This window comes from Salminus brasiliensis, chromosome 6 (assembly GCF_030463535.1).
Source record: "Salminus brasiliensis chromosome 6, fSalBra1.hap2, whole genome shotgun sequence".
In the NCBI taxonomy this organism is placed as follows: Eukaryota; Metazoa; Chordata; class Actinopteri; order Characiformes; family Bryconidae; genus Salminus; species Salminus brasiliensis.
Window position 1 is genome coordinate 44,926,393 of NC_132883.1, and position 25,279 is coordinate 44,951,671.

The window sequence follows — 25,279 nt, forward strand, 5'->3', positions numbered from 1 at the left end:
TATATTTGTATGATCCGGGTATCTGTAGAACCTTTAATTGTAGGTCGGCTGTAGCACTCCATGGACACCATGTCGACATAAACTTTAATTAAATATTATTATAACTCTACATATATGGTCTAAATAATGCATCATCACATTCATCAGAAAGCGCGATAAAGATTAGCACACTGCCACCGTGTGGACAGAAATGGTAAATGAATAAAACGTTTTATTACTTATTATAGTTCTGCCTTTAAAATAATCACTTATAATTAATGTTGAAGCTGTATGGGACAATACAGTCAATAACATTGTATCTGTATCTTTATTATTCAGTTTTCTGTAGACAGGTGCAGGGCTCCTGATGGCAAGCTGTTTTTAGTTGACTTAAAATTGGAAGATATGATTAATAGACTTTAAATTGTACACACACACACTGTATACCTGTAGCACTGAGCCGTCTCATATTATTTTACATTAAGTTAATAAATTAGGTCATAAATATATCAGTTATAATGAAGTGGAAATCACGTTCCATTTTTGTCCACACGGTGGCAGTGTGCTACAGCGCGCCTCCGCTGTTGATGCAGTGATACACAAATAACACGGTGGTGAAGATACTAATATATCTTTAACAGGCTTTATTATACCTTATCATTTTGTGTAAATGTTTAACTGTCCTATACATTTAGCACTGACCCGTCTTATGTTGCTTTAACGTTTATTTTAAGTGATTATTTAGAGCAGAAATATGAGTAATACAGTTTCTCATTTACCATTTCTATCCACAGGGTGGCAGTGTGCTAAAACTTGAACCGTGGCTTTACACTGAGGCTAAACATTAAACATTAAACATCCACATTGATCATTTGTGATGGACACAGATGGAATTGGCTTCCACATTTATCCCATCTGACAGTGAACACACACATACACACCAGTGAAACACACACAGTGGACAAGGAGCACATGTGCCCGGCGCGGTGGGCAGCCATTGCTGCTGTGCCCGGGGCGCAGAGAGGGTGAAGGGCCTTGCTCAAGAGCTGGGTATTCAACCCACAACCCTGCGATCAATAGCCCGGAGCTTTAACCGCTGAGCACCACTGCCCCTATATGAGGCGAATGTCAGTCATGAAGGCAGTGTCAGAAACCACATAAACAGGTCAAGTAGAGTAGTGGAGGTCACAGAACACCTCCACACGGTTTGAGGAGAGTGTGTGAGGATTAAGGCCTGCAGTTCCATTAGCTACATTAGTCTCGTAGCTCCAGTGTAAAACTACAAAAACTAACCTCAAACATCTACTTCATCTGGGGGAATCCTGGACAATCACCGAGAATTGCCTTTTCAATAGTTGAATCATAAAAAGCAGGTGAAGTGTGTGAACTATATGGACAAAAGTATTGGGACACCTGCTCATTCCGTGTTTCTTTTGAAATCAAATAAAGTGTCTCCTGGGTCATGATGTTGATCTGCTCCAAAGAGTCCTATTCTATTGGCAGTACTTCTTCTCTACAGGTACTAGACAAGCTGCACATCTGTGTCCACTAATTTTTAGCCATAGAGTGAATCTCCAGGGTGCATCATTTCACGTTCATCACATTCATCCAAATAAGAAAACTATCTAATAACAAAATGGGATGTAATTTTATTTATTTTATATTTCAGATCACAGAACAGAAAGTAATGGACACAGAGACATCTGATTTTTCACCTTGACTCTCATATGCAGCAGTGTTTGGGCTGTATGCTCAGTTACAGGGCCAGGTGTAATCAGTAACAGCCACGTCACCTGAGAGAGAGAGAGAGAGAGCGAGAGAGAGAAAGTGACACTAGGTCATGACATGAAATATCAATTGGTCATAACATAATAACGGACAATTTTAGTCCCTTGTTATAATGAAAGCTATTTAATAGACATTTAATTTTTTCTGCATTTTGAACCGAACTACACTAAATATCTATTTTAAATGTTTCTAAAAACTCCCCAAAAATTTTGAGTAGCGCCCACTTATCAAGACCTCATACCGACTTACCGAGTTTGTATTTAAAAGGCGTTTCTGTGATGGTATAAAGCAGAGGTCACTAATAAGCAGACCGCAGACTCTGTCTAATCTGGACCTGGACCGACAGACTATTGAGAGCGATTTAACTTTGACAGGGTGTTTCTTTTTTGCACAGGTTTGATTCACAATACATATTGTTATACTGAAATGTAATTACACCTGTAATTGAATTTGACACTCAGTTGGTGATTACATTAAATGTTACTATAACTACTAGGCTTCTTTGCTACAGTATAAATTATATGGTACTGAATCATAATGTACGTTAGACGTCATGATGTTCCAGACTCTGTAACTGGACCTTATGGAATATTAATTGAACACCTCTGGTATAAAGGAAGCATTTCTTGACCAGATCCTCACCAGGAAGGTCTTCATGCTGTTATAGTAACTGTAGTGTAATATAGGTGCACATATTCGTCACTGTACAGAGTACACTGTACAGCGAAATGTGTCCTCCCATCTGGTAGTGAACACACACTCACACACACATGTGTGTTAGGGGCAGTGAGTACACACACACACCCAGAGCGGTGGGCAGCCAACTCCAGCTCCCGGGGAGCAGAGAGGGTAAAGGGCCTTGCTCAAGGGCCCAACAGTGGCAGCTTGCCGAGCCCGGGAACTGAACTCACAAGTGTAGTACAGTATCACATAGACAGAATTCTCCTCTCCTGTTAGCTGTTAGCACATCCTACATCAGACACATTACCTCTATACCCTACACGCATCTTCACATTCATCAGTACATGAGAAATGGCTCCTGATTATCTAACACTCCGCTCATGTCTGTGTGTCCCCGCAATTTCCTCTGGGGGCACTTACTGGTCTCGTAGTAGTCGTAGACCTTCATGACAGCCGATTTCAGTCTCTGCACGACTGTTTCCTGCAGGATGACCAGACTGTACGTCTTCAACTCCGCCCTCTTCAGCTAAAACACAAAAACATCACACATCACCACACACAGTCACACACATACTCCACCCCTGACAGAGCAATGGGCTCTAAGAGTAGAGTAGTGTGCATTCAACTACTTCATCTAAGCTGCACCCATTGCTGACACAGATGTGCAAATGCACACACACAGCTTGTCTAGTCCCTGTAGAGAAGAAGTACTGCCAATAGAATAGGACTCTTTAGAGCAGATCAACATCATGACCCTATTGGCTCCATGCTGTCTAATAATGCCAGGCGTGGGCTAGAGGGGTATAAAGCCCCCCAGCATTGAGCTGTGGAGCAGTGGAAGAACTGTGTTCTCTGGAATGATGGTGGTGGAGCTCCATCCAGTACTCCTGGGATGAGTTGGGGAGTCGGGTGATGAAGTCAACATCCTGACCACACTAACGCTACTGTCGCTGGCTTCCATTAGAAAGAGGGATCTTCTCTATTTAAAACTTGTTTTCTAAAAGCAGGAGGAACCACTGAGAAGAACCAAGACTCAATAGAAGAAGCTTCCTAAATGCTTGAGTAGGACTCACTGAGAGGAACTAAAGGTCAAACATGCACTCACTCCGTCCAGGTAGATGATGACGGTGCCCTCCTTCTGATCCACGCGTTTAATAGCGCCTTCGTTCAGCTGTAGAAACAGACAGCAATCAAACATGAACTCACAAATGTAGATGTAGCATGCTGGGTTCTTCACTGAGGCCAAAAGGCAGTGCTACCTCTGAAGTATCATTGGACAGAAACAGGGACTTCTCGTCCAGCTTGAACCCAGACAGCAGGTTGACTTCGATGATCACCATGTTGGTGGCCACCCTGTTCCCATTGTACCTGCAGTAATAATAATAACAGCAGTCAGCTGGACAGCTCGCTTCAATGACTGTACATCAGCAGATGGGCTACAGTCTCTAAGTGAGATGGAGATGTTGAGGGAGGTCTTTCTGATAGTGACCAATGCTCCGACCAATGCAATCTAACTGATTACTGAAAGTTTTTGGAGTTAACCAAACTTCGATTAGTTACTGCATCACTGCATACCAGCCTATTTACAGTGTAGGGATGGCAATAATAATAATAATGACAGTTATGGCTCACCTGACACTTATAGACAGTTCTGCAGATGGGATCGGGCCGCTGCATTTTGCAGACGTTTTGGATGAGATGTTGAAGAACGAGTAGTTAGCTGGAGGGGGGATGTTGTAGAGCAGAGTAAACTAGAGAAAACACACATTAGTTATTATTATATAACTTATTATATACCTATTATTATATACCTTTAGTTGATGAATCAGTTATTATTTCTGAAAGTGAAATGATTGAGTTAGGCTGTTGCTTTAGTAAGGATGTAATAGTCAGATCAGCCAGAGTCGTTGGCCTTCATCCCAAGGTTTCTTCTTCCAGCCCTGAGAGAGTTTTACTTGATACTGTGGTCATTGGTTTGCTCACTGGTTTTATGTTTTTATGTTTCGCTGATATTTTATATTAATACTTCAGATTCCTGTTAAGCTGCTTTGCGACAATATCAGTTAAGAGCTATACAAATTCATTTTTGATTGAGGAATTGATTTGTGAGGTATTTAGTAGCCATTTAGTTTACCAGATTTTGTGGAGTGCCACAGGGTTCTATTTTAGGGCCTATGAATATCATGCAAGTGGGCTCTTATTGAAGTGTGTGCCTACACACAAAGTTTAAAGGGTTTAAGGAGCTTAAAGTAACTATAACATCAACACTTCTAAACTCTGTGGTCACACTACATTACAGGACTGTTTATGATGCATGAGCCAATAAAAACAGAGCAAAATGAGAAATTATCTATTATTATTCTTATTATTATTTTGTTGTTATCAGACTGTTATAATATAAGTTGGTGACAGAACTATGCAGACTTGACTGTGCAAACCTGTTTAGGTTTATTTTTAATTATATTATAATTATACTTATTACCTATTGAGATAAAGAAACGATGACTGACTGACCTGCACCAACACACAGCTTTTTCCTTCTGCCCTGATCTTGTAGTCTCCAGACACCTGCTGCAGGCTGGACTCCTGCACCAGTAGTCTGTTGCTTTGATTGATTGTAAAACTGACCACCTTTGAGCCTGAAGGTGCAGTCACAGTGACCACAGTGGTGCCCGCCGGGGTATAGGTGGCAGCGCTGTACTTTGCCAGGGCCTGCAGAGCGACTACAGTGTCCTGCTCAGAGGGGAAGAGAAACAGAACAGAAGTAAGTTTACAGAACACATTCTACATGTCCAAATGTTTGTGGACATCCCTTCTAATGAGTACATTTAACTACTTTAAGATGAACCCATTGCTGACACAGATTTGCAAATGCGCACACACAGCTTGTCTAGTCCCTGTGGATGACTGTTTTACCATTCTTACTACAAAATAAGTGAACACAGGGAAACAAGGTGCAGAGTATGATGGAGGAAGGAAGGAAAGCCACACCTGTGTAGATGCAAAGCCTCCAAAAGCGTTCTGCTGCTGGGCCAGCCAGCGGACAATGCTAGCACAGTAGCCCAGATCAAACACCTGTAGCTGGGGTCCGGAGAGTACAGCCAGAAGCACATACGATGTCATCTCCACCTCGAGAGAGTCCATCGTCTTCCCATCACTCGCCCTTCTCCAGTGCCGCCCACCAGCTGAAAGAGATATCAAGCCCATCATACCATCACAAGCCACCAACAACCACCAGCAACTGGCTTTGGACTGCACACCATTTCAACATAAGGATTTGTTGGGGGTTATTGGAGGATGCTGGTGAGGATGGAAGCTCAGTAGCTTTAACCAATAGTAGATGATTCTAACCTGTTACTATGGCCAGTTTGTTAAGGATGGTGAGGGCCTGAAGCCTAGTCTGATGGTCTCCAGCTAGCGTGAAGGTGTAGGAGAGGAGCGCAGTGGCGTAGGTGGAGTTGAGTTGAGTAAATGTGTTTTTCAGACAGGCAAGACTCTTCTCCACCACAGGATCCTGAAAACCCAAATGCATTAACCATTACGCACTACGTTCTCTAACAAAAGGCACAGGGACAAAGTATGAAGTCCAGTTGAGTGAAGAGACTTGTCAGACAGAACAAAGACCTTTAATCTGTTTACTCACAGTAACTGGAGTGCCTAACTCCAGCAGTGCAGCCGTGACATATGCTGTGAGGGTCACCTCATCAGTAACGCCTCCCTGTGGTTGTGAGAGAGATAAAGACAGAGAGATTTATTTATGGCTACTACTACTAATGATAATAATACTACTAGTAACAATATTACTAATAATAATTATGTAAAATAATTAACATTATGGACACACTGCACTTAAATTTAAAAGCAATCTACTAGTTTTTACAACAGGTAGAATAAAATCACAAAGAAAAGATAATACAAATACAGAATAATAAAAACAGCAACGATAACAGTAATACCTCCAATTCTCCAATATCAACAATTCTCTAATATCTTTTTTGTCAAAATGTAAATATTTAGAAGTACATACTAGCTCCAAATTGTAGCCTGTAATACAGTATACTATGTCTATAGCGCATATAATAACTGTATATTACTTGTTTAATAACATAGTCTGGTTCAGTGCCGAGCTATCAGAATTATCTACCCTCTCTGTCCTATAATAGCCACTGATTCTGTTTAGAATGGGTTCTTCTGGATGAATAATTTGTATATGATAAGTGATTGAAATGCTTTTTTATATATAATTTGTTAATCACATTTTTCCCCTTTTCTGCCAGGTTCAGCCAATTAACCCACCTGTACATATCTCCCCCTATCACTAGCAATGCTCTTGACACTAGGAGGATAAGGACTTAGCATGTCTCCTACAATACATGCAAAGCCATCCACCGCCTCTTTTTACCAGACATCCGACATGCTGGAAGGAAAGCACTGGGTCCCCATCTCCACTGCACCAGCCAACAGACGCCCACATCGCTTAAGAGTGATGATGGGAGAGAGCGCCATCCACCCACTGTCTCTGGATTTGAATGTGCAAACCCAGGCCATATTGATAAGGGCTGAGCCACTCAGAACTTCAATTGAAATTACAGGGTGTTACATGCTCAACCCAGTAGGGGGCGCTAGTATTTTTATGCAGTATCTCAGCATAATATTTTTTAGAAGAATCCCTTCTTTTATAATATCGTAATAATAACTCTCAGGATCAGTAAAACAATACTCCATCTATCCATATCACCAATGCAGCACTATGTGTGTGAGGCAAGCTAACGGTCTGGGATGCAGCCAGAAGGTTGCCGGTTTGATCCCCTGAACTAGCAGGAAATGTAAGGAACAGTGCTTTCTCATCCCTTAACATTCATGGCTGCAGTGGCCTTGAGCAACGCACCTAACAAACTATTTTTCTGCTCTATGCTCTGGATGTGTGTGCTCACTGCCCCTAGTCTGCAGTGTGTGTGTGTTCATATCCCATAGATGGGATAAATGTGGAGGCTAATTTCCATTGTACTGCTGTGATAGATGATCTAAATACAATGTGATTTGTCCTATAAAAGAACTTTATTCTTTAATAAAGTACAAAGTGTGTCAATCAAATAACTAAATTAACATGCTGCTGACCTTCATGTCGCTGTGGAAGAGCTGACCCACTGAGGCAAAGCAGCCATTTTTCTGCTGCTGCTGACCCAGCCAGGTCTTGGCCTGCTCCACATACAGCTGATCTACAAAGATGTATTTCTTTGCGCTTCCGAAGGACTTCATCACAAATGCAGTCAACCTGAGGACACAAGCAAGAGGAACATTCACCACAAAGAAATAACCAGTAGGATGTTTTATAATCTATGTTTAATAAATCTGCTAATTTTAAGACTATATGTTCATTAGGAGCTGACTGGAGTTTAGTGTGGTTCTACTCTTCAAGCAGATGCTTTCTGTCCAGCCTTGAACTTCCATCATTTGTGTGTGTCCAGGTATCTTCAACCCTTTTACTGCACATTTAAACAGCATTTTTAGTTCTCTCTGCTTTCTTCAGGACTCACCAGGTGTTGCCTGACGGGTCACTCATTCCAAAAGCACTGTAAGATCCATCATCATGCTTGTAGGTCAGCTCTCTCTGGTAGCCTGTTAAGGACAGTTAAGGTTATCAACACAGGCTAAGACCAGACTAAGTGTAGAAATGTGGGATTTGTCTCAAACTGAGAGATGTTTCTCACCGCTCACGAGGAAAGTGATGGCTTTGCTTCTGATCTCAGGCGTGAGCTGACCACTGCTCTCCAGGTACAGAAGGACGTAGATGTTTGGAGCGAAGAGCAGCATGTTCTGTTCTCCACAGCCGTATGGCATGGCTAACAGACTCTGGAGGTTCTTCAGTGCACGGCCCATCAGATCTCCTGTTTGGAGGAGATGGAGGTCCTGAGTAAGTGTCTGTATGGGACATGCAGGTAATTACCAGAATCTACTCTTGGATTTGCTTTTCAGAATATGAAATCTGATGAACAGCAGATGCTGTTAAACACTTTCATTACACCTGTTTAGCTGGGCTGGCTCAGTTGACTTACACAACTAAAGTAAAAAAAAAAAAAAAGATAAACAGTTAGATGTGTTTACAAGCGTTTAACCCCTATTACATCCCTGCTGGATGCTGGGTAAACCCCACTTACCCAGCACTGAGACTGAAGCCATGGCAGAATCCTGCACATACACAGCGGGCAGCTTCAGCGAGAAGACCTTCTCAACAGCCACACCTACAGCAGAGAGAGTGAGAAACAGACCAAGAGAGACTGTTAGGATTCAACCTTAAGACATTATCATGGTCATTTTGTACATTCAAATATTAGGAAATACTGAAGATAACTACATTTTATCATGTAGCGATGCAAGTAGTCTTAAGCTATTAACTTTTAGAATTGTATTCATGTTGTTAAATTATAGTCGTTAATCTCAATATCAAAGGATTAAAGCTCAAAATAAGCAAAATAAAACACCAACTCCTTCAATGTTACACACAAAGCAAATGCACTGTTTCTGACCCGTTAGGCAGAGCAGCTCGTTGTAACTGGTGGCTTTTTTGGTCCCCTCCGCCTGGTAAAGGAAGGGGGACAGTGAGTTGGACAGCATCCATAAGATCAGTCACTGTAAGGAACTTCCACTGTTAATCAGATTTTGTGACTTCACTGTACGAAAGCTGTAGATGACCAGCACGACCAAGTTGATTGAGGATAACCAAAGTAGTTGAGTAGCATGACCAGCATGACCAGCATGACCAGCATGTCCATCATGATCATGTTGACGGACCATCAGACTGACCAGCATTACCAAAAGAGTTGACCACCATGACCAGAATGTCCATCATTACCATGCTGGTTGACCGGCATTACCAAAGTAGTTGACCGGCATTACCAAAGTAGTTGACCAGCATGACCATGCTGATTTAACAGTATGACCATCATGACCATGCTGGTCAGCCAGCATGGTCACAGTGGTCATTGGTCAATGAGCGTAATCAAACTGGCGGAAGCTTGGCAACCAGGTCAGTCATGTTGGTAGACCAGCTAGTCCTTCAAGCTCAAACTATGCTGGTCAAGGAGCTGGTTAACCAGTTTGCTTACTAGTATAAGGTACGTATTTGTCTGGATGACCACATTTACACCCACCTTGAACATCAAAGACCAACTTAATCTGAAACCAGCTCAAATCCAGTAGTGCTGGATGTGAGATGTACTGGAAGCATTTATGATTTTTAAATCATAAATCAAAAATTGAGTTTAAACCCCATTTATTGGTAGTAAAAGTGCAGTTCCAGTAAATGTGCAGTTCCAGTAAATGTGCACATTCATGGTGAGCATGCAGTGTTTCAGTGTGTGGTCAAATGAGCTGCTAAAGATACTGACTGGAGTTCGGACAGTGAAGTAAGCAGTGAAACTGACCTTCACTAGCAGTGTCTGCACCACAGTGTCGATGCGTCCCTTCTCTGGCACAGTGACCGGCTTATTCGCACAAAGCACAGACGTCTGCAGGGCCTCAGCACTCACATTAAAGCTCAACAACCCTACAGGACACACACACATACACATACACACACACATATACACACAATTAAAATATATAACCATTATTCAACTTTGGTTCACACCAGACACCCAGATCCTACCCAGAGCTGAGGCCTGGATGGTCCATGTGAAGGTCCAGCTCTCGTCGGCACACAGGCAGCGTGTGTAAAGGCACCCCACACACTGTTGTGCTGTGAACTGCTTCGAGGAGGCCAGTGTCACCTTCACCTTTAGTATAAAGTAATAAACAGAGAATCACTGTTAGTCTTGTAATGCACTCAAAAAGAGACCCATCCAGCATTACAAGAGGTGTTAGATGTTTTGTGATCTGGCGTAATATTACACTCTCTTACACGCCGTTGACATGATCGTTGTCGGTCCACCACTTCTGGGAAGGGAAATTTGGGCCTAAAATGGTCCAAACTCTTTAGAGAAGGTTTTATAACATTTTCCAGCCTGATTAGCATAAACAACTCTTCTTCTGAGGTCCTCAGATCTCCATGTTCATGCCATGATACACTTAATTAATTATTAATAGTGTGACAAATAAGTAAATGAAGTACATTCCCACAAAATGGTAAAAAAAATCCACTGCTCACCATAACACAGCTGCGAAGGTAGTTGAAGACGGTGGCCTTGAGTGTGAACAGCTCCCCACGGATGATCGAGTAAGGCATGGTCAGGCTAACGAAGAAGGGCTGGAAGGCAGTGAGCTCAGCCTTCTGCGCAACTCCAAAACCATCTGGCGACATACAGAATGCTCTAGCTGACCACGTGGTGATGGTGTCTGGGATAGTTTTCTTGACCCCCATGATTCCAGATTTCCTATTTATTTATAAGAAAAAAATAAAAAAACAACAAAGATGACGAGATGCTGCTTCACATTTGGTAGAAATCTGCCATAACTCTGTGTGAACGCACCCAACTTGAACCAGGTCCCAGATCCAGGTCTCTGGGAAGTATGTGCGGACCGTTTGGCCTGATTCACTCGTACTTTCAGCCCCCACACTAGAAGCTACAGCCTTTTCCCTGGCAAAGCCCACATTTGCACCAAAGGCCATAGGTGCATCCATAGCTACAACTGCAGCTGTGGATGAAAAAAGGAAAGTTTACTTCAGCAAAGATTCATTTACATGCATAAAACTGACTGTGATTTGATTTTACTTACGGCGGCCAAATAAAATAGGCCCACTGCAATCAACAGGCTTCCTCACTTCAGCATTGGTAAGGATCTTGACTCCAATGTTCTGAGAATAACATGCAGAAATAGTGTCACAGAGCATCAAGTAGTGTATTCCTGCTCAAATGAAGAAAGAATGTCTTACTTTAAAGACGCTGTAAACGTCAGTGTTGCTGCGGAAAAAGGGAAAGAAAGAGGACTTCAGTCTTGGCTTCAGCACGTCAGCCTCTGGGTTCAGGGCAGGTTGTACTTCTGGGAGAGGTTGAGGCATTATCCCTATTATAGGCGGTCTCATAAAGCAAGGATTCGGTTCCTCGTCATAAATGTTGTATGGATATCCTGACATCCTCTGGATGGGCAGCAAGTTGAAGACCTAAAACCACACAGATACACCATGTGGGCAAAAAAAAGTATTGGGACACCTGCTTGTGTTTCATTGTTTCTTCTGAAATCAAGGATATTATCCTGCTTTTGTTGGAGTAACTGTCTCCACTGTCCAGGGAAGGCTTTCTACTAGATTGTGGATCATTGCTGTGAGGATTTGATTGCATTCAGCTACAAGAGTGTTAGTGAGGTCAGGAAGTCCATGCCCAATTCATCCCAACCAAAAGTACTGGATGGAGCTCCACCTTCATTCCAGAGAACACAGTTTCTCCACTGCATTGAGCTGTGGGGCTTAATACCTCTCTAGTCCACGCCTGGCATTAGGCAGCATATAGGTTCGTGTTTATCTTATCATGTTCATGTTCAATAGGTTCATGTTTATCCAAATAGTCATATTCTATTGCCAGTACTTCTCTACAGAAACAAGACAAGCTGTGTGTGTGCATTTGCACATATATGGCAGCAATGGGTACAGCTTAAAGTAGCTGAATGCATTCATTAGAAAGGGTGCATGTTAATATTCAGGTCTCACATTGCTTGTGAAAGTTATTATTTCTTGCTATGATATTCTTGTAGAACTTTTATCACAGCTCTAATCAGATTCACTCGATTGCTCTGGATTAAAATATAGAAGCATTTCAAGAAATAAGATTTTGGTCCAGTCTGGTCCAGTCTGAACCTACATATTCAACATCCAGCTCCTTCTCAGGTTTCAGCAGCAGCAAACTTCGATCGATGGCCTTCACAGAGCACAGAGAGCCAGGCTGAGCTTTTAGGATTAAGGACGACTGACCCCCGGGGAGCTCCATTAGAGAAGGGAATATCAAAGTCACCTGGAGAGTCGAGACAGAGGTTTATGCTGTTTGACTAATATATGTTAGACCAACAGGTATATAGCAGAAATGTTTAGGTAACAACTGCTATAAAATACTGCTTTTGTTAATCTGATTACAATAGTTTTGTTATTTGGGCTCAATATGACTGTTTAAATAGCTTGTTACCAAATGAAATAATGTTTTAAATTTAAAGTCCAAATTGTACAGTTTATTTAAGGTCAAAATATTTTTTGACACAGTTAATAATAATAATAATAAGTACTATACTATACACAGTACTATAATGATAAAAAATAACATTTTAATGAGATATGTTTGAACTTATAAATAATTTTTTACCTTGTTGGTCAAACACAGCTCAATAGCAAAGTCTTTGCTGTCTGCCACAGCCTCCCCATTAGAAAGGATAGTGTACACCACCACCTGGGCAAACGGAGTCATGGTATTCACCGGTTGCAGTCGAAACATCAGTTTTCCTTTGTTTACTGTTAGGAAAGAGAGAGATTGACTTACAGCCACCAGTAAAACGGTGTATATGCTATAGGTATGTACAAACAGATCTACGGACAATCACTTAAACACAGAAAATCATAAACACTACAGTCATGTTTTTTTTTCTCCATTTGTTTGTGCATCACAAGTATGACATTACATGGAGTTCTGCAGTGATAATAAACAGTTTTAAAACGTTCATTTTAAATTCTTAACTGTAGATTATTTGCACATTAAACATTTTTATTTCTCTGAGAAAAATCTAAGTTAACTTTTCGTATTAAAAAAATGTTCAATGTTCAGTTCAACATTCATAGTTTGACTTGTAGGCCTACTAACAAGGTCATGAGGAACTGAAACACTATAATGGCCTGTTGTGGGTATAGGGCGAGCATTATGGACCTGTTCCCTTCTTCATTGGTGCTGAAAGATTTCCGTACTGAACCAAACTGCCTTTGGACATCACCTGCACACACAGGTAAAGAGAGTTAACAGTTATTCAAGCTGTTATTCAGTTAAGTTATGTAAATAACTGTATATTCAGTTATTCCTGTAAAGCTTTGTTCATTCAATTCACTTACATTTGTATTTAGTCATCTATTATTCTATCTATTCTATTTAGATATTCTATCTGACAAAAAATTTCTACTGTCACGTCGTATGTCTGTGGATTACATTTAGATTAGGTAAGATTTAATATTAGGGTCATTGAGAATGTTCAAGAAAATGAAATAGCATCTAATCAGAAGTGCAAAGTAGCAAACATATAACATATACAAAACTATTAACATTAAATTAAATGTGTGGATTATAAATGTGTTTAGTGTCAATACATGTTAACACATATTTAAACAAACATATGTAAGAATATCTCTTGAATGTACCATATAGAAGAAAGTCATGGACTGCTGGTCTGGAGTTAACACATCGCTGTTTATGATGTACTGGGCCTTCACCGTGGCAGGTTTAGCACAGCTGAACGGCGCAGGAGAGGACTGCAGCTCCAGGAAACATTTGCTCTTGGAGTAGAAGGGCTGAACCCAGAGGTACGCACTGAAGTACGCTGGTCTACGCACAAACAAGGTGTTTCCATACTGCTCCTCAGTCTTGTCACTTTTAGCCTGTTGGAGAGAACAGAAGAAAAACAGCTGGAATGCTACTGTATAAACCACAGTGAGGGAACTACTGACTTACAGGAAACAGGTTAGATATTTTAGATTTATATTATAGATATAAATATTATATTATAATTTTTATAATTATATGATTTTGCCTTTTATGGCGTGTTTCCATTTTGATCATTTTTAACAGCAAAAATGTGCATTTTGTTGCTGTAATTTGCTCAGAAAAAAACTGCAGATTATTTCACAAAAACATTTAATGCAACACTTTAGCATAAAAAGCATATTGTAATGTAATGTCTCTAAAGGCATGGATTTTAATATTAATCTAATGAATCTAATGCATTTTTGATCATTAAGTAATATTTTGGTTTAGTGCTCTAATATAGGGCACATAAAACAAAAAAGTGCCTTAAAGTATTTTTAATTATTAGATATAAATCAGAAGTAATGTGAAAATCTCATTAAATATAGTTTGTTAAGCTTAGTAATTTATCATATCTACAGCAGTAAACATAAACAGTCAAATGTATACATATATATAAATACAAAATCAAAATAAAAGTCTCCAGCATTCTGCACAAATCATTCTATAGACTCACCTCCAAAGAAACTGCCTCTGAACCCCATAACAGTGTGTTTAAAGAGAAGGGGGCTGTACCATTTGCATCCGTGACCAGTGTCCATGTCACATTTTTATCTCCACCATACCTCACAGTCAGGAACACACGTTCATTTTGGGCAGGAATGGAGTTTGGGCCAGTGACTTTAATCTAACAAGACAGGAAAACAAAAAATACCAAAGTTTTTAAATACAATGAAATTAAAACATTTTATTTCTGGAAGCCCAGTATTTATTTTACATTATTACAATTAATAATGCAATTATTAGGGGTTTTCACAAAGTATAGCTTCAATGATGTATTAATAAAGGTGAAAATGAATAAAGCTTAATGCAAAGTGAATAAATCATGTAGAAATGTCTAATTCAGGCTTTATTAAACAAGAGCAAAACCCCTCATTTGTGTTCCTTACTGCTCCACCTGCTCTGACTGTAGAACCCTGATAAAGAAACTGAACACTATGGAAGAGTGAAAAGATATTAAGATATTACACATTTAAATGATCTGTTCATGCTTAAGCACCAACCTTTCCACTGAAGGCCATCCCAAGCTTAAAGGCCTCAGGTGTGTCCACAAAGCTAATGGTGAGAATATTACTTGTGATAGTTGTGCTGCCAGACCCGTTCAGGACCGCCCCTGGAGAACAAACAGAACAGAACATAGAGATGATGAAAAAATGTCTAGATACTGTCATTATTCACTCACTGTCATTAAACACACTGATAATGAGAAGCCCTTACCAGTGCCATATTCCTCCAACTGAGCCTCCACATTAATAATGTCTTCGTACTGCGATGCAGTCAGTGCATACTCTTCCAGATTCAGGACGGCAGATCCGCAGCCTGTCTTATCAGTCTGAGACAATTTGAGAGCAGAAGTGCTTGAGGTAAAACACTGCCATACTTCATGAATCAAGCCTTTATCAAATTATTCCATTATAATCTGATTTATTCGATTTCAGCTGGCAAAAACAAGATTAATACCTAAAGTTTTCTTCTGTGATTTTTGGACACTAAACATGTCTTGGTTGATTGACTGAATCTGGTCAGTGATCAATCATGTTAATCTGATTATTTGCTAAACAATGCCTTTCTTTATATTTCTTTATATGTATTACTGCCTTTACAAATATACTGCAGTAATACATGCATAAATCACTTGTAATAATATTTTATTGCCTTGTTGACTAATGACTAACATTAGAGGTATTACAAATCAATCAGATTATTACCAGCTCATTGTTCAAAAAAGAAATATTAATAATTAAATGAAAACTGCACTTATTGAATTACACTCTTTACGTTAACTGACCGTCATAGAATATGTTTTGCAGATGTCTGAGACTTGTTTGCTGTCGGTCCCGTACCACCACCAGACGTAATGTTTACGGCACGCGACTGCCGTCACAGACCCACTCACTGGCTTCCCATAAGTGTAACTGTGGGCAGAGTAAAAGGAAGGTACAGCAGCAGTAACAAACATACACTATCACACTGGCATGTGTTCCAGCTCCTGTCATCACAGGCCTGTTATTCAGACTGGTTTAAAGAACACTTACTTTCCACAGACTTTCAGACTGGCCTGCGTGTCCAGAATGGTGATGACTGGAGGAAGCTGGACAATCACCTCAAACTTTGGAAGCACTGCATATGAGAACAATTACACAATTTAGAAACAATTACATTATAATACATCAAAAAGCATTAAAAAATCAACATACAGACCTTTCACTCTAGCCTAACATGACCCTAATAACAAATAATTAAATGTGAATACAGAATTATTTATAGCAGATGATTTATAATAGTTATTTTTTGTAGTTACTTCATTTTCAGTAGTTACTCACTTTGTAGTAGATATTGGATGATTCATAGTAGATATAGGAATTAAAGTCATTTTAGGTGATTTAAAATAGTTACTTAATTTGTAGTATGTATAATTCATAGTACAAACAGAAAAAAGTACAGTATATAGTGAATAATTAATAGTAGATATTGAATAATGTATAACCAATTACTTAATTTTTGAAGATACTAAATATGCCATAGTAGACAGAAAAATATAGTAGATATAAAATAATAGAAGATACTGAATAATTTATTACAGTTATTACATTTATAGAAAACAGTAAATAATTTATAGTAGTTACTGAATTTGTAGTAGATAGTGGGAAATGTATTGTAGATATTAAAATATTCATAGTGTATACTGAATTTGTAGTTGAAAAATGCATCCTGACCGTATTCCTTGATTTCAAAGTCTTGTGTGATTTGTTCATTTTTCTCATTCCAGACAGTGATGATATAGAACCCATGTTGGGCCTCTGAGTTCATGGGATACGACAGGTCCAAGATACCGCTGACTGTGGACTGATTCAACCATTGACCAATACGGTTGGAGTTAGGATCCTATAAAATAAAGCCAGCATTACACAAACTGCAGACTTCAAACTAAGAAAATAAGTGTGTGGATAATCTGTGGAACAAATGTCCTTAAAGAGCAAGTCTATTGTAATAATAATGTACATAACTATTTGCACGTTTTTACATGCTGTTTTTATTTTTATTTTGTATATTTACACATGCTATTTATCATGCGTGTAGGAGTTCTAAATGTTTGATAGTGGAATAGAAAAGACAAACAAAAAGATTTTTTAAAGGTTTAAATTCACACATTATTTATTTATGATGAGTTGGATGCATCATACCTGGAGCTCTATAGTTGGAAACTAGAACAGAGAGAAAAGAAATTTACTTTAATTAAAATAAATTATTTAAAAATGTTAAATTTACTGCAGTATTTTCTGCTGATTTTAGTGTACAGTGCATGAAGGTGTTAAAGTCATGACTGGAGATGTTGTACCTGCTGATCGTAGGTGTGAAAGCTGGAAGTCAGTGAGGCTATACGGAATTTTACTGTGGAAGGAAAATGAATATAAGACATACAGTATTTCAATATTATTGTTACAGACAATATCAAAGAAGGCACACTTATGTTTAAACACATACACACACACATATATATATATATATATATATATATATATATATATATATATATACACATTGTACTTAGGACGTTTCAGTGCAGTAGCTGAGGTTATTACCTGTTTGTCCAGGTTTGTAGATTGGTTTGTCTGTTTGAATGATGGTCAGTCGAGCTGGAGGTGTTATGAGGATCTTCGTGGTCTTGTTCAGAAACGTTCTCTGTCCACTGACATGAACGTCCACAGAAGCCTCTGTCTCTACAATCACATCAGGAACCTGAACCAGAGCAAAAACAACTGAACTGTTGTGAATCTGCAAGAAATTCTTGGATATTCTTAGTCCATTTACTACAAACTACTCAGACCATGATCCATCCCTGATAGCAGGGTTGAACAGGGCCTCAGATTCAGAACTCTGACAGACATCTGAAAAGTTTAATGACCCTTAAAAGCTCCATCACAGAAAGTTATTAGAGTTTGTCTGCCAGAACCTGCTACAGACTGTGACGGAACAGACTGACCTTGAAGGCCACACACTGATTGAAGTCCTGATTTATGGCGCTCTGCATCAGGAGGTCCCAGCTTTTATCACCTTGGTGCAGTTTCACCGCTAATGACAGTGGGGTTTTCTCAGGGTAGACATGGGCACACAGTCTCTCCGTAGTGCCCCCTACTGCCTGGGATGTGACAGACACCATGTAAATGCTGAAAGAGGGGGGAAATCACAGTGTTAGTTCATGAAAGGAGTTAGTGTTTATTAGCTTTCAAGGAAAATCTACTTCCATTCGCTGTTAACAACTGAACATCAGTCAGAGTGGAAGTTCATTAAAGTATTAGCTCAGCAGCTAACACCACTATCACTGAATTAAAGCTAATAGTCACTCCTGTGTTATGTGAATGTAGCTAATGCTCATGCTAATGGACTGCAGTTCACTTTAACAGGGCCGCGCTGTACTTTCAGTTGCTAGACATGAGACAAGTTTCAAACCTTGATAGAGAATTTTCATTTAATTAGCTTAAAAATATGCTTAGTGAGAAGAAATTGCCCCACTCAGTTACTCCTTAGTTAGCCAAGTTCAAAAACTGGCATCAGTCAAACTTGACACACCCCAGGCTTCATTACTGCCAGCACCGTAAAGAAGCTGGAACGCTACCTCCAAGCTCATTAGACAAAAGGGTCCCGTGGACTGATGAGCTAATGTGAAGTTAGCACAGTACCGCAATAAGAACACCAAGCCAACAGTCAAACTTGGTGGAGGTAGTGTGATGGTGTGGGGATTTCTGGGACCACAACTGACAGAACCATGAAATATTTTACAAGGAAAATTACACAAGACAATGCCCACCCCCAAAAGTGACTGAACTGAGCAATTATGCAAAGACCAGTTCCTCAATTTTCCTTTATAGAGATGTAAAAGACTGGTCTCCAGTTATAGGAAGTGTTTTGTAGGTGCAGGTGCAGCTGCTAATGGAGACACAACCAGTTATTAGATGTATAGGGCCAATTTCTTGTTTTGTGGTTAAGCATTTGTCCTTAAATAAATGAAATATCAAATAGTGTAGAATTAGAGTTAGTGTTATTCTGGTCTGTCAAATGTCAAAAAGTAGGAAATCAAAATGTACTTTTTCGTGGCACTGTAAATCAATAAAAAGAAAAAACATGGAAAAGGTTTAGGCCTAGTGCTCTACTCTAAACAACCACACAAATAACTAAATCAATGACCAGAGGTGTGAGAAGTGTCACCTGGTCCTTTATTAGAACTGTGAAATAATAATGACTGCTGTAAAAGTTCCCAAAACAGCTTGAGCAAGAGAACCAAACTAGCAGCTCAGAGAACTTCTGAGAAGTACTGAGTAACTTCTAGCCCTGCAGCGGAGCTTCTTAACCCATCCAGTATCTCTAAGCACTGGTTCTGTTTCTAGTGAAGTGTGTTAGACTCTCTTCATCTCTTTTTGGATCTTCTCTCCTGACGCAGAATAAAACACTGCAGCTCCAGAGTGAGAGAAGTGATCTACAGTAAAGCAGTCCAGGAGCTGAACCAGCACAACACCATCAACTAAAACCCACATCAGAGAATCAGGAGATCAATGTTAATGACCACAAGGATTGTAGACTGCCTTTCTGAAAACACTCAGGAGTAAATCTAGCCTAAAAGTTGCTGCAAACAGAAGCTCACTGATTAAACAAGGAAATTAAGGAAGGTTCTTACGTTTCATGACAGAAACCCACAGCAGTGCTTTGGAGAAAAAGCAACAAGACAGGCAGCACTTGAGGAACCTTCATCCTGGCTGAAGACAACCACAAACCTGAAGATCCGAGAGAAGCTACTGTATATAACCTCCCACCAAAAAAAACCCACCCTCCTCACAGCAGAGCGGTCCTTAGAATTTCGGTCTGACCTCAGTCAGATGGCCTTGCACATAGTTCATTATCCAGCTTTATCAGCTCACTACATGGTAAAGATAATCAAACAGGTCAAAGCAGTCACCATCACTGTCTCTTGCACATTCTTCTTTCCCTGAAAACATTCCTTAACCCCCTTTTTTTTTCTGTTTAGGTCACGATGACCTCATCACATGTTAATGAGTAGTGTAGATTTTGGTCTTCTGTATTCATATCATCTGCAAAACAGGTATATTAGCTAGTTAGCTAGTTATTAATTCTTCTGGTATTAGGTCACAACGAGGAATCAGGAATTATATAAGGAACAGTTCAGCAAAATATTAAAGTAACATAACTGACCCCTGAGTTCAGGTTCAATCAATCAGCCAAGACATGTTTGCTATCTGATGTGCACTTCCTGTGCAATAAACACCTGATTCCTATATATAAACTGAATTGACAAAAGTATTCGGACACCTGCATGTTCATGGTTTCTTCTGAAATCAAGAGTATTAAAAAATAGCTGATACTGCTTTTGTTGGAGTAACTGTCTCTACTGTCCAGAGAAGAAGGCTTTTTACTACATTTTGAAGAAACATTGCTGTGAGTGTTTGATTGCATTCAAAGCTGTACTGAGGTCAGGATGTTGGATGATCACCAACTCCCCAACTCATTTGAGTTCCACGGCTCCACAGCTTAATGCTGGGGGTTTTACACCCCTCTAGCCCATGCCTGGCATTATTAGGCATGGTGCCAATGGGTTCATGTTAATCTGCTCCAGAGAGTCCTATTCTATTGGCAGCACTTCTCTACAGGGACTAGACAAACTGTGTGTGCATAAGGGGTGTCCATGGATAAGGAGGACGTGGTCGTTTCATCCACTACTTTGAGATGCTTTGCTTATACAATAAACTGTGTATGAAGATATTCCTGTAGAAATGTGTTGCAGCCTTATGCACTCTCTTTCACTGGGGGTGGGTTCACTCTGAGCTCAGACAGATGGCCTTGCCTTAGATAGTTCATAATCTATTTGTAGTAAACTTTATCAGTTCACTAGAAATACATAATCAACCAAGACAAAGCATTCAGGCTCACTGTTAGTGTCACAGTCTGTTCTCTTGTCTTAAACTTTAGTTCAGCACTAATGCATTTAGTGAAATATGCTTTTTGCTGAGGAGCATAGTGCAGAACAATCTCCAACGCTCTGCTGACTCAATAACTGAAGAGCTGCAAACCTGCTGTTGGAGCTGCAAAGGGGGACCAAGTCCAAATGAGAACAAGACTGAATCAAGACCAAGTCCACATGAGAACAAGACTGAATCAAGACCAAGTCCAAATGAGAACACAACTGAATCAAGACCAAGTCCACATGAGAACAAGACCAAATCAAGACCAAGTCCACATGAGACATTTTAGTACTATAAACTACTTTAGATACACTGCTATACTTAGAAAAAGGTTCTTAAAAGGTTTGTATATAAAACTATCTGTTTTTTTACCACTCGGAGGAGCACCTGAACCCGGCACAAGAACCATTTCATCGTCCTAGTGGTTCTTTAAAATGTCACAGGTTTTTTTTAGCAGCATAGCATTTACTAAAGAGCTACTACAGAGCCCTTTATAAAGAATGTAGAGCAGTGTTTCTTTCTAAGGTTCTGCACGATTTCAGCTTCCACACAGCTGATCCAGTGGGTGAGACAGGCGGCCCATGCTGTCAAACAGTAGACATGCCTTAAAACCAAGGACGCAGCCGAGGCAGACAGCATTTCTTGGCTGTTATGTCACCAAAGGCTGCTTCTTTCAGTAGGAAAGCCTTGCAGAGAACTTGTGAAGAACCCAGCATGGATTCCTCCAGACATTTAGTCATCATCTTTATATAAGACTTTATCTCATTAAGAAAACCAGTATGTGTGGGTTTAGACTCCTAAGACCTTCTTGATTGTAAGGAGTCAGATAACAGAGCTCTCCTACCTGGCCTTGGTCTTTTTCTTATCCTCCTGAGGCCCAGAAAAAAGCATTTAGTATTTAGATATTCATATGATTTAAGTTTTTTAGATGATATTTAGATGATTGAAGTTTTTTGGATGTATCATATTTAGATTATTGTGGTTGAAAGAACATTTTACAGCTAAATAAATGTATATTTATTATATTTATAAAACTTTTTATATTTTATCACATTCCTTATAGTGGACATTGGATCTTGCTTGGTCTCAGAATGTATGGGCTATGTAAGCGTATTGAATTAATTTTCATTAACATAAAAAACAGAACTTTGAGAGGAAACAAATATGAACTATAAAAGGCTTCCTTCAGAGATCTAAGAGCACCTCCTGCTGGTTTGGGTGCTCTATCTTTCCAAAAACCAGCAAAAGAATTCTGCTCAGGCTCCTAGAAAGTTAGTAGGTCCCCCTCTTAAGTTATTTTCAGTAAATATCTGTTGGACTCATTCAGCTCTTTGCTTTCTAAAGTATGGTAACTGGGTAATTAGGAGGTGCAGCAGATGACTGTGCATTTCTGAAATTTTACAGAATTGAAGTTAAGTATCTCACTTTGAAAAAACAATTTGATCATTAGCAAAAGAAAAAATATCTGCAAAAAAGTGATTACTCTCCCCTGCTGTTACTTTCCTCCCGTAAAATGTAAAAGCTGCAATGGTTACCATTTGGAAAAGAAAGTCCCTGTGCTCTGTTCGTCAGTTCATCACTGAGGCCTCACTGCAAAGCCCAGGATGTCCTCTTGACAGTGCAGATTCCATAAATTGTGATTAGCTTATAGGTCTCAGACATATGTCCACTACAGAGGACTTAAAGGAATTGCTGGGTCCCAGAAGGGGATAGTGTTAGTTATAAGTAAAAGAACAAAAATACAGTTGAGTAAACACCATTAATTCAGATTTTCTGTTTTATTGTTTTATCATCGTCATCCTGTCTGCTATCCTCTGCATAATCACAAAAGAGGTGCTTTGACAGAAGATTTGAAGGATCCACTGGAAGGCACAGAGGACAGTAATGCATGCTGTATGATGGTCTAAGGGAGATCACTTTTAGAAGTACACTCAAGGCCTTTTGTGCATTTCACCTCCACTCAATAGAATAATCATACATTTTCAAAAGAGAACTGCATTGATGGAGCTCCATCCAAAACCTTTGGGTTGAGCTGAAGTGTCAAAACTAATCATCCAACATCAGAACCTGACCTTACTGAAGTTTATACACTGTATAACCAGGCAGATGTGTAGTTGGTGTGGTGCAACAGATAACACCACTACCTGCCAGTGAGCTACCACACCATGTGGGAGACTGGGGTTCAATTCCCGGTCTGGGTCACTATGCTGCGCTACACCAATAAGAGTCCTTGGACTCCTAAAACTAGGTTGGCCCACCTTTGTAATACGAGTAACCTTGTAAGCCGCTCTGGATAAGAGCATCAGCTAAATGCCATAAATGTAAATGTGCATTCTGAGGGGTCAGCCTGGCAAATCTGCACAGGAGCAGAGGGTGGCAAGTGCCCCCAGCACAGGGGCAAAGGTGGATGTAAATGCAGGCACTTTAATAAACCCTAAACCAAACAAAGCAAGACAGGACCTAAAGGAACAAACTGGAGAACAAAACAAACAAACACTGGGACAGGCCACACTAACATACCATAAACTGCCAAGAACTATGAACAAGTACAAGACCAGACAAAGAAACACTGAAACTACAAAGACTACTTATCAAAAGAACAACAAACACCTGAGACCTGAGTGCAGGGCTACAGAGGAGACACAGGTGGGAACACTAATGACAAGGCGGAGACAAGAAACAGAGCCATGGACAAAACAGGGACACAGACCAGAAAGAGAAAACATAAAGGCAAGACAACTCATAATGCTATTAGTAATATTCATTACTAATGTTCTTGACATTCAACTGAGCCACTGATCATACTGTACAAGTGTGAGCTGCTATGATTTACCCCAATTAAAATGTTTTGTACAGAACATGGACCTAAAATGCTAAAAAAAAATCCAGTAAGTCTAGAGTAATACAGCTCACTTTTGAACTTTGGATGGCTAACATCAACAGTTCTGTATAAAACAATAATACTTTGACACTTTCCATTTCATTAGATGACAAAATGTGACAACACAAGATAAGAACCTGTGCTTTGTAAGCTGTTCTAGGCTCCACGGTGGAGCCTTTTACATCAACTAAGATAAACAACAAAATGTTAGACACGGCTGATGTAGCCATCCATGAGAGATGCCATTCAATGGCTTTCTAACTAGTCAATAATATTAGGCCTTAGAGACCAATACCAGAAGTTTGGACATCTTTCTTTTAAATATAAAGAATAATTAAATCTTCAGGTTTACGTATAATCTGCAATTATGATAACTTTGACCACAGCTGTGTCCGAAAACATAGTGGGGAATTTTCTGTGAAATGTTACAATTCTACAATGCACTGTAATATATAGTGTACAAATGTTGTACACTAAACACACATGAAATACCCATAATCCATCACATCATTTGGTTTGAAGATTTGCGTGCAGCTTCTCTGAGGACGGCCGTCAGTTATGCTGTTTATGCAACGCAATTTGCTGCTGCACAGCAATGAGCTCACACAAGCATGTCCGAAATCGTTCACTTCTTTGCCGAATTCAGTTCCCCATAATAGTGCTCTATATAGTTACCTGGATTTTCACATTTAGGGGATAGTGAATTCAGACACACCTCTCCCCAGAGTGGACACTCGCACATCTCTCTGTCTCTGGGTTGTGAATGTGTTGCCCTGTCGATGAACTTTACTCTATTTTACTGTATCCTCTTATATATGTTCCTTTTTATATATCTGTAACACAGACAATATTTCAAGTATAGTTTAGTTCAAGTAAACGTTAAAGTTAAAAATGGGTTGCTACGGTAACCAAGTCTTGTGAGCACAGCTTTTGCCATGCCAGTGTCCGCAGAATGGGAGCCCAAACTCTGCACACCACTTTCTTCGCTTCATATGAAGCATACATGCACATTACAGGAGGTCATCCCCTGGTAGAATCCAGGGAACTCTTCTAATTTGGTGCAATCCTTTGCACCCTTCTTAAATGTCCATTCTCAAAGTCCACTCTTACGTTCCCCACCTTTAGAACTTTTTCCTCGATTTGCTTCGTGTTACAGTATCCCTCTGTGTTAAAGCTCACAATCGAGCGCAGCAGTGTATCACTCAGGACCACGGTCTGCTTTACACCTCTGGGCAGTTCGATGGTGATTTCGGCATGGCTTATGAACTGTA

General features: G+C 39.8%; 1 protein-coding gene across 1 annotated transcript; it reads right to left on the reverse strand.

Moving 5' to 3' along the window:
• Positions 1-1,731: 1,731 nt before the first annotated feature.
• On the reverse strand, positions 1,732-18,315 carry LOC140557840 (alpha-2-macroglobulin-like protein 1). The gene is made up of 34 exons (XM_072682633.1): positions 18,139-18,315; positions 17,738-17,894; positions 17,494-17,546; positions 17,339-17,359; positions 16,871-17,039; positions 16,190-16,274; positions 15,943-16,069; positions 15,372-15,486; positions 15,158-15,267; positions 14,611-14,781; positions 13,772-14,008; positions 13,290-13,353; positions 12,735-12,880; positions 12,243-12,392; positions 11,321-11,548; positions 11,167-11,242; positions 10,917-11,070; positions 10,595-10,820; positions 10,097-10,223; positions 9,873-9,994; positions 8,976-9,027; positions 8,607-8,690; positions 8,160-8,336; positions 7,986-8,067; positions 7,567-7,723; positions 6,092-6,166; positions 5,800-5,962; positions 5,440-5,633; positions 4,963-5,181; positions 4,081-4,199; positions 3,708-3,816; positions 3,554-3,619; positions 2,869-2,974; positions 1,732-1,772 (listed from the first exon to the last, which is right to left on the reverse strand). The coding sequence occupies exons 1-34, from the start codon at positions 18,313-18,315 to the stop codon at positions 1,732-1,734; spliced, it is 4,359 nt and encodes a 1,452-aa protein (XP_072538734.1).
• Between the last annotated feature and the right edge of the window lie 6,964 nt (positions 18,316-25,279).

Bases quoted from the DNA above. Each gene is read 5' to 3' on its own strand.
- LOC140557840 (XM_072682633.1), bottom strand. From the start codon at position 18,315: ATGGTGTCTGTCACATCCCAGGCAGTAGGGGGCACTACGGAGAGACTG. The intron at 7,724-7,985 runs GTGAGTCCTGAA...TTGTGTCCTCAG, and splicing joins GACCCGTCAGGCAACACCTG to GTTGACTGCATTTGTGATGA. The intron at 2,975-3,553 runs GTGAGTGCATGT...TTTGTGTTTTAG, and splicing joins TCATCATCTACCTGGACGGA to CTGAAGAGGGCGGAGTTGAA.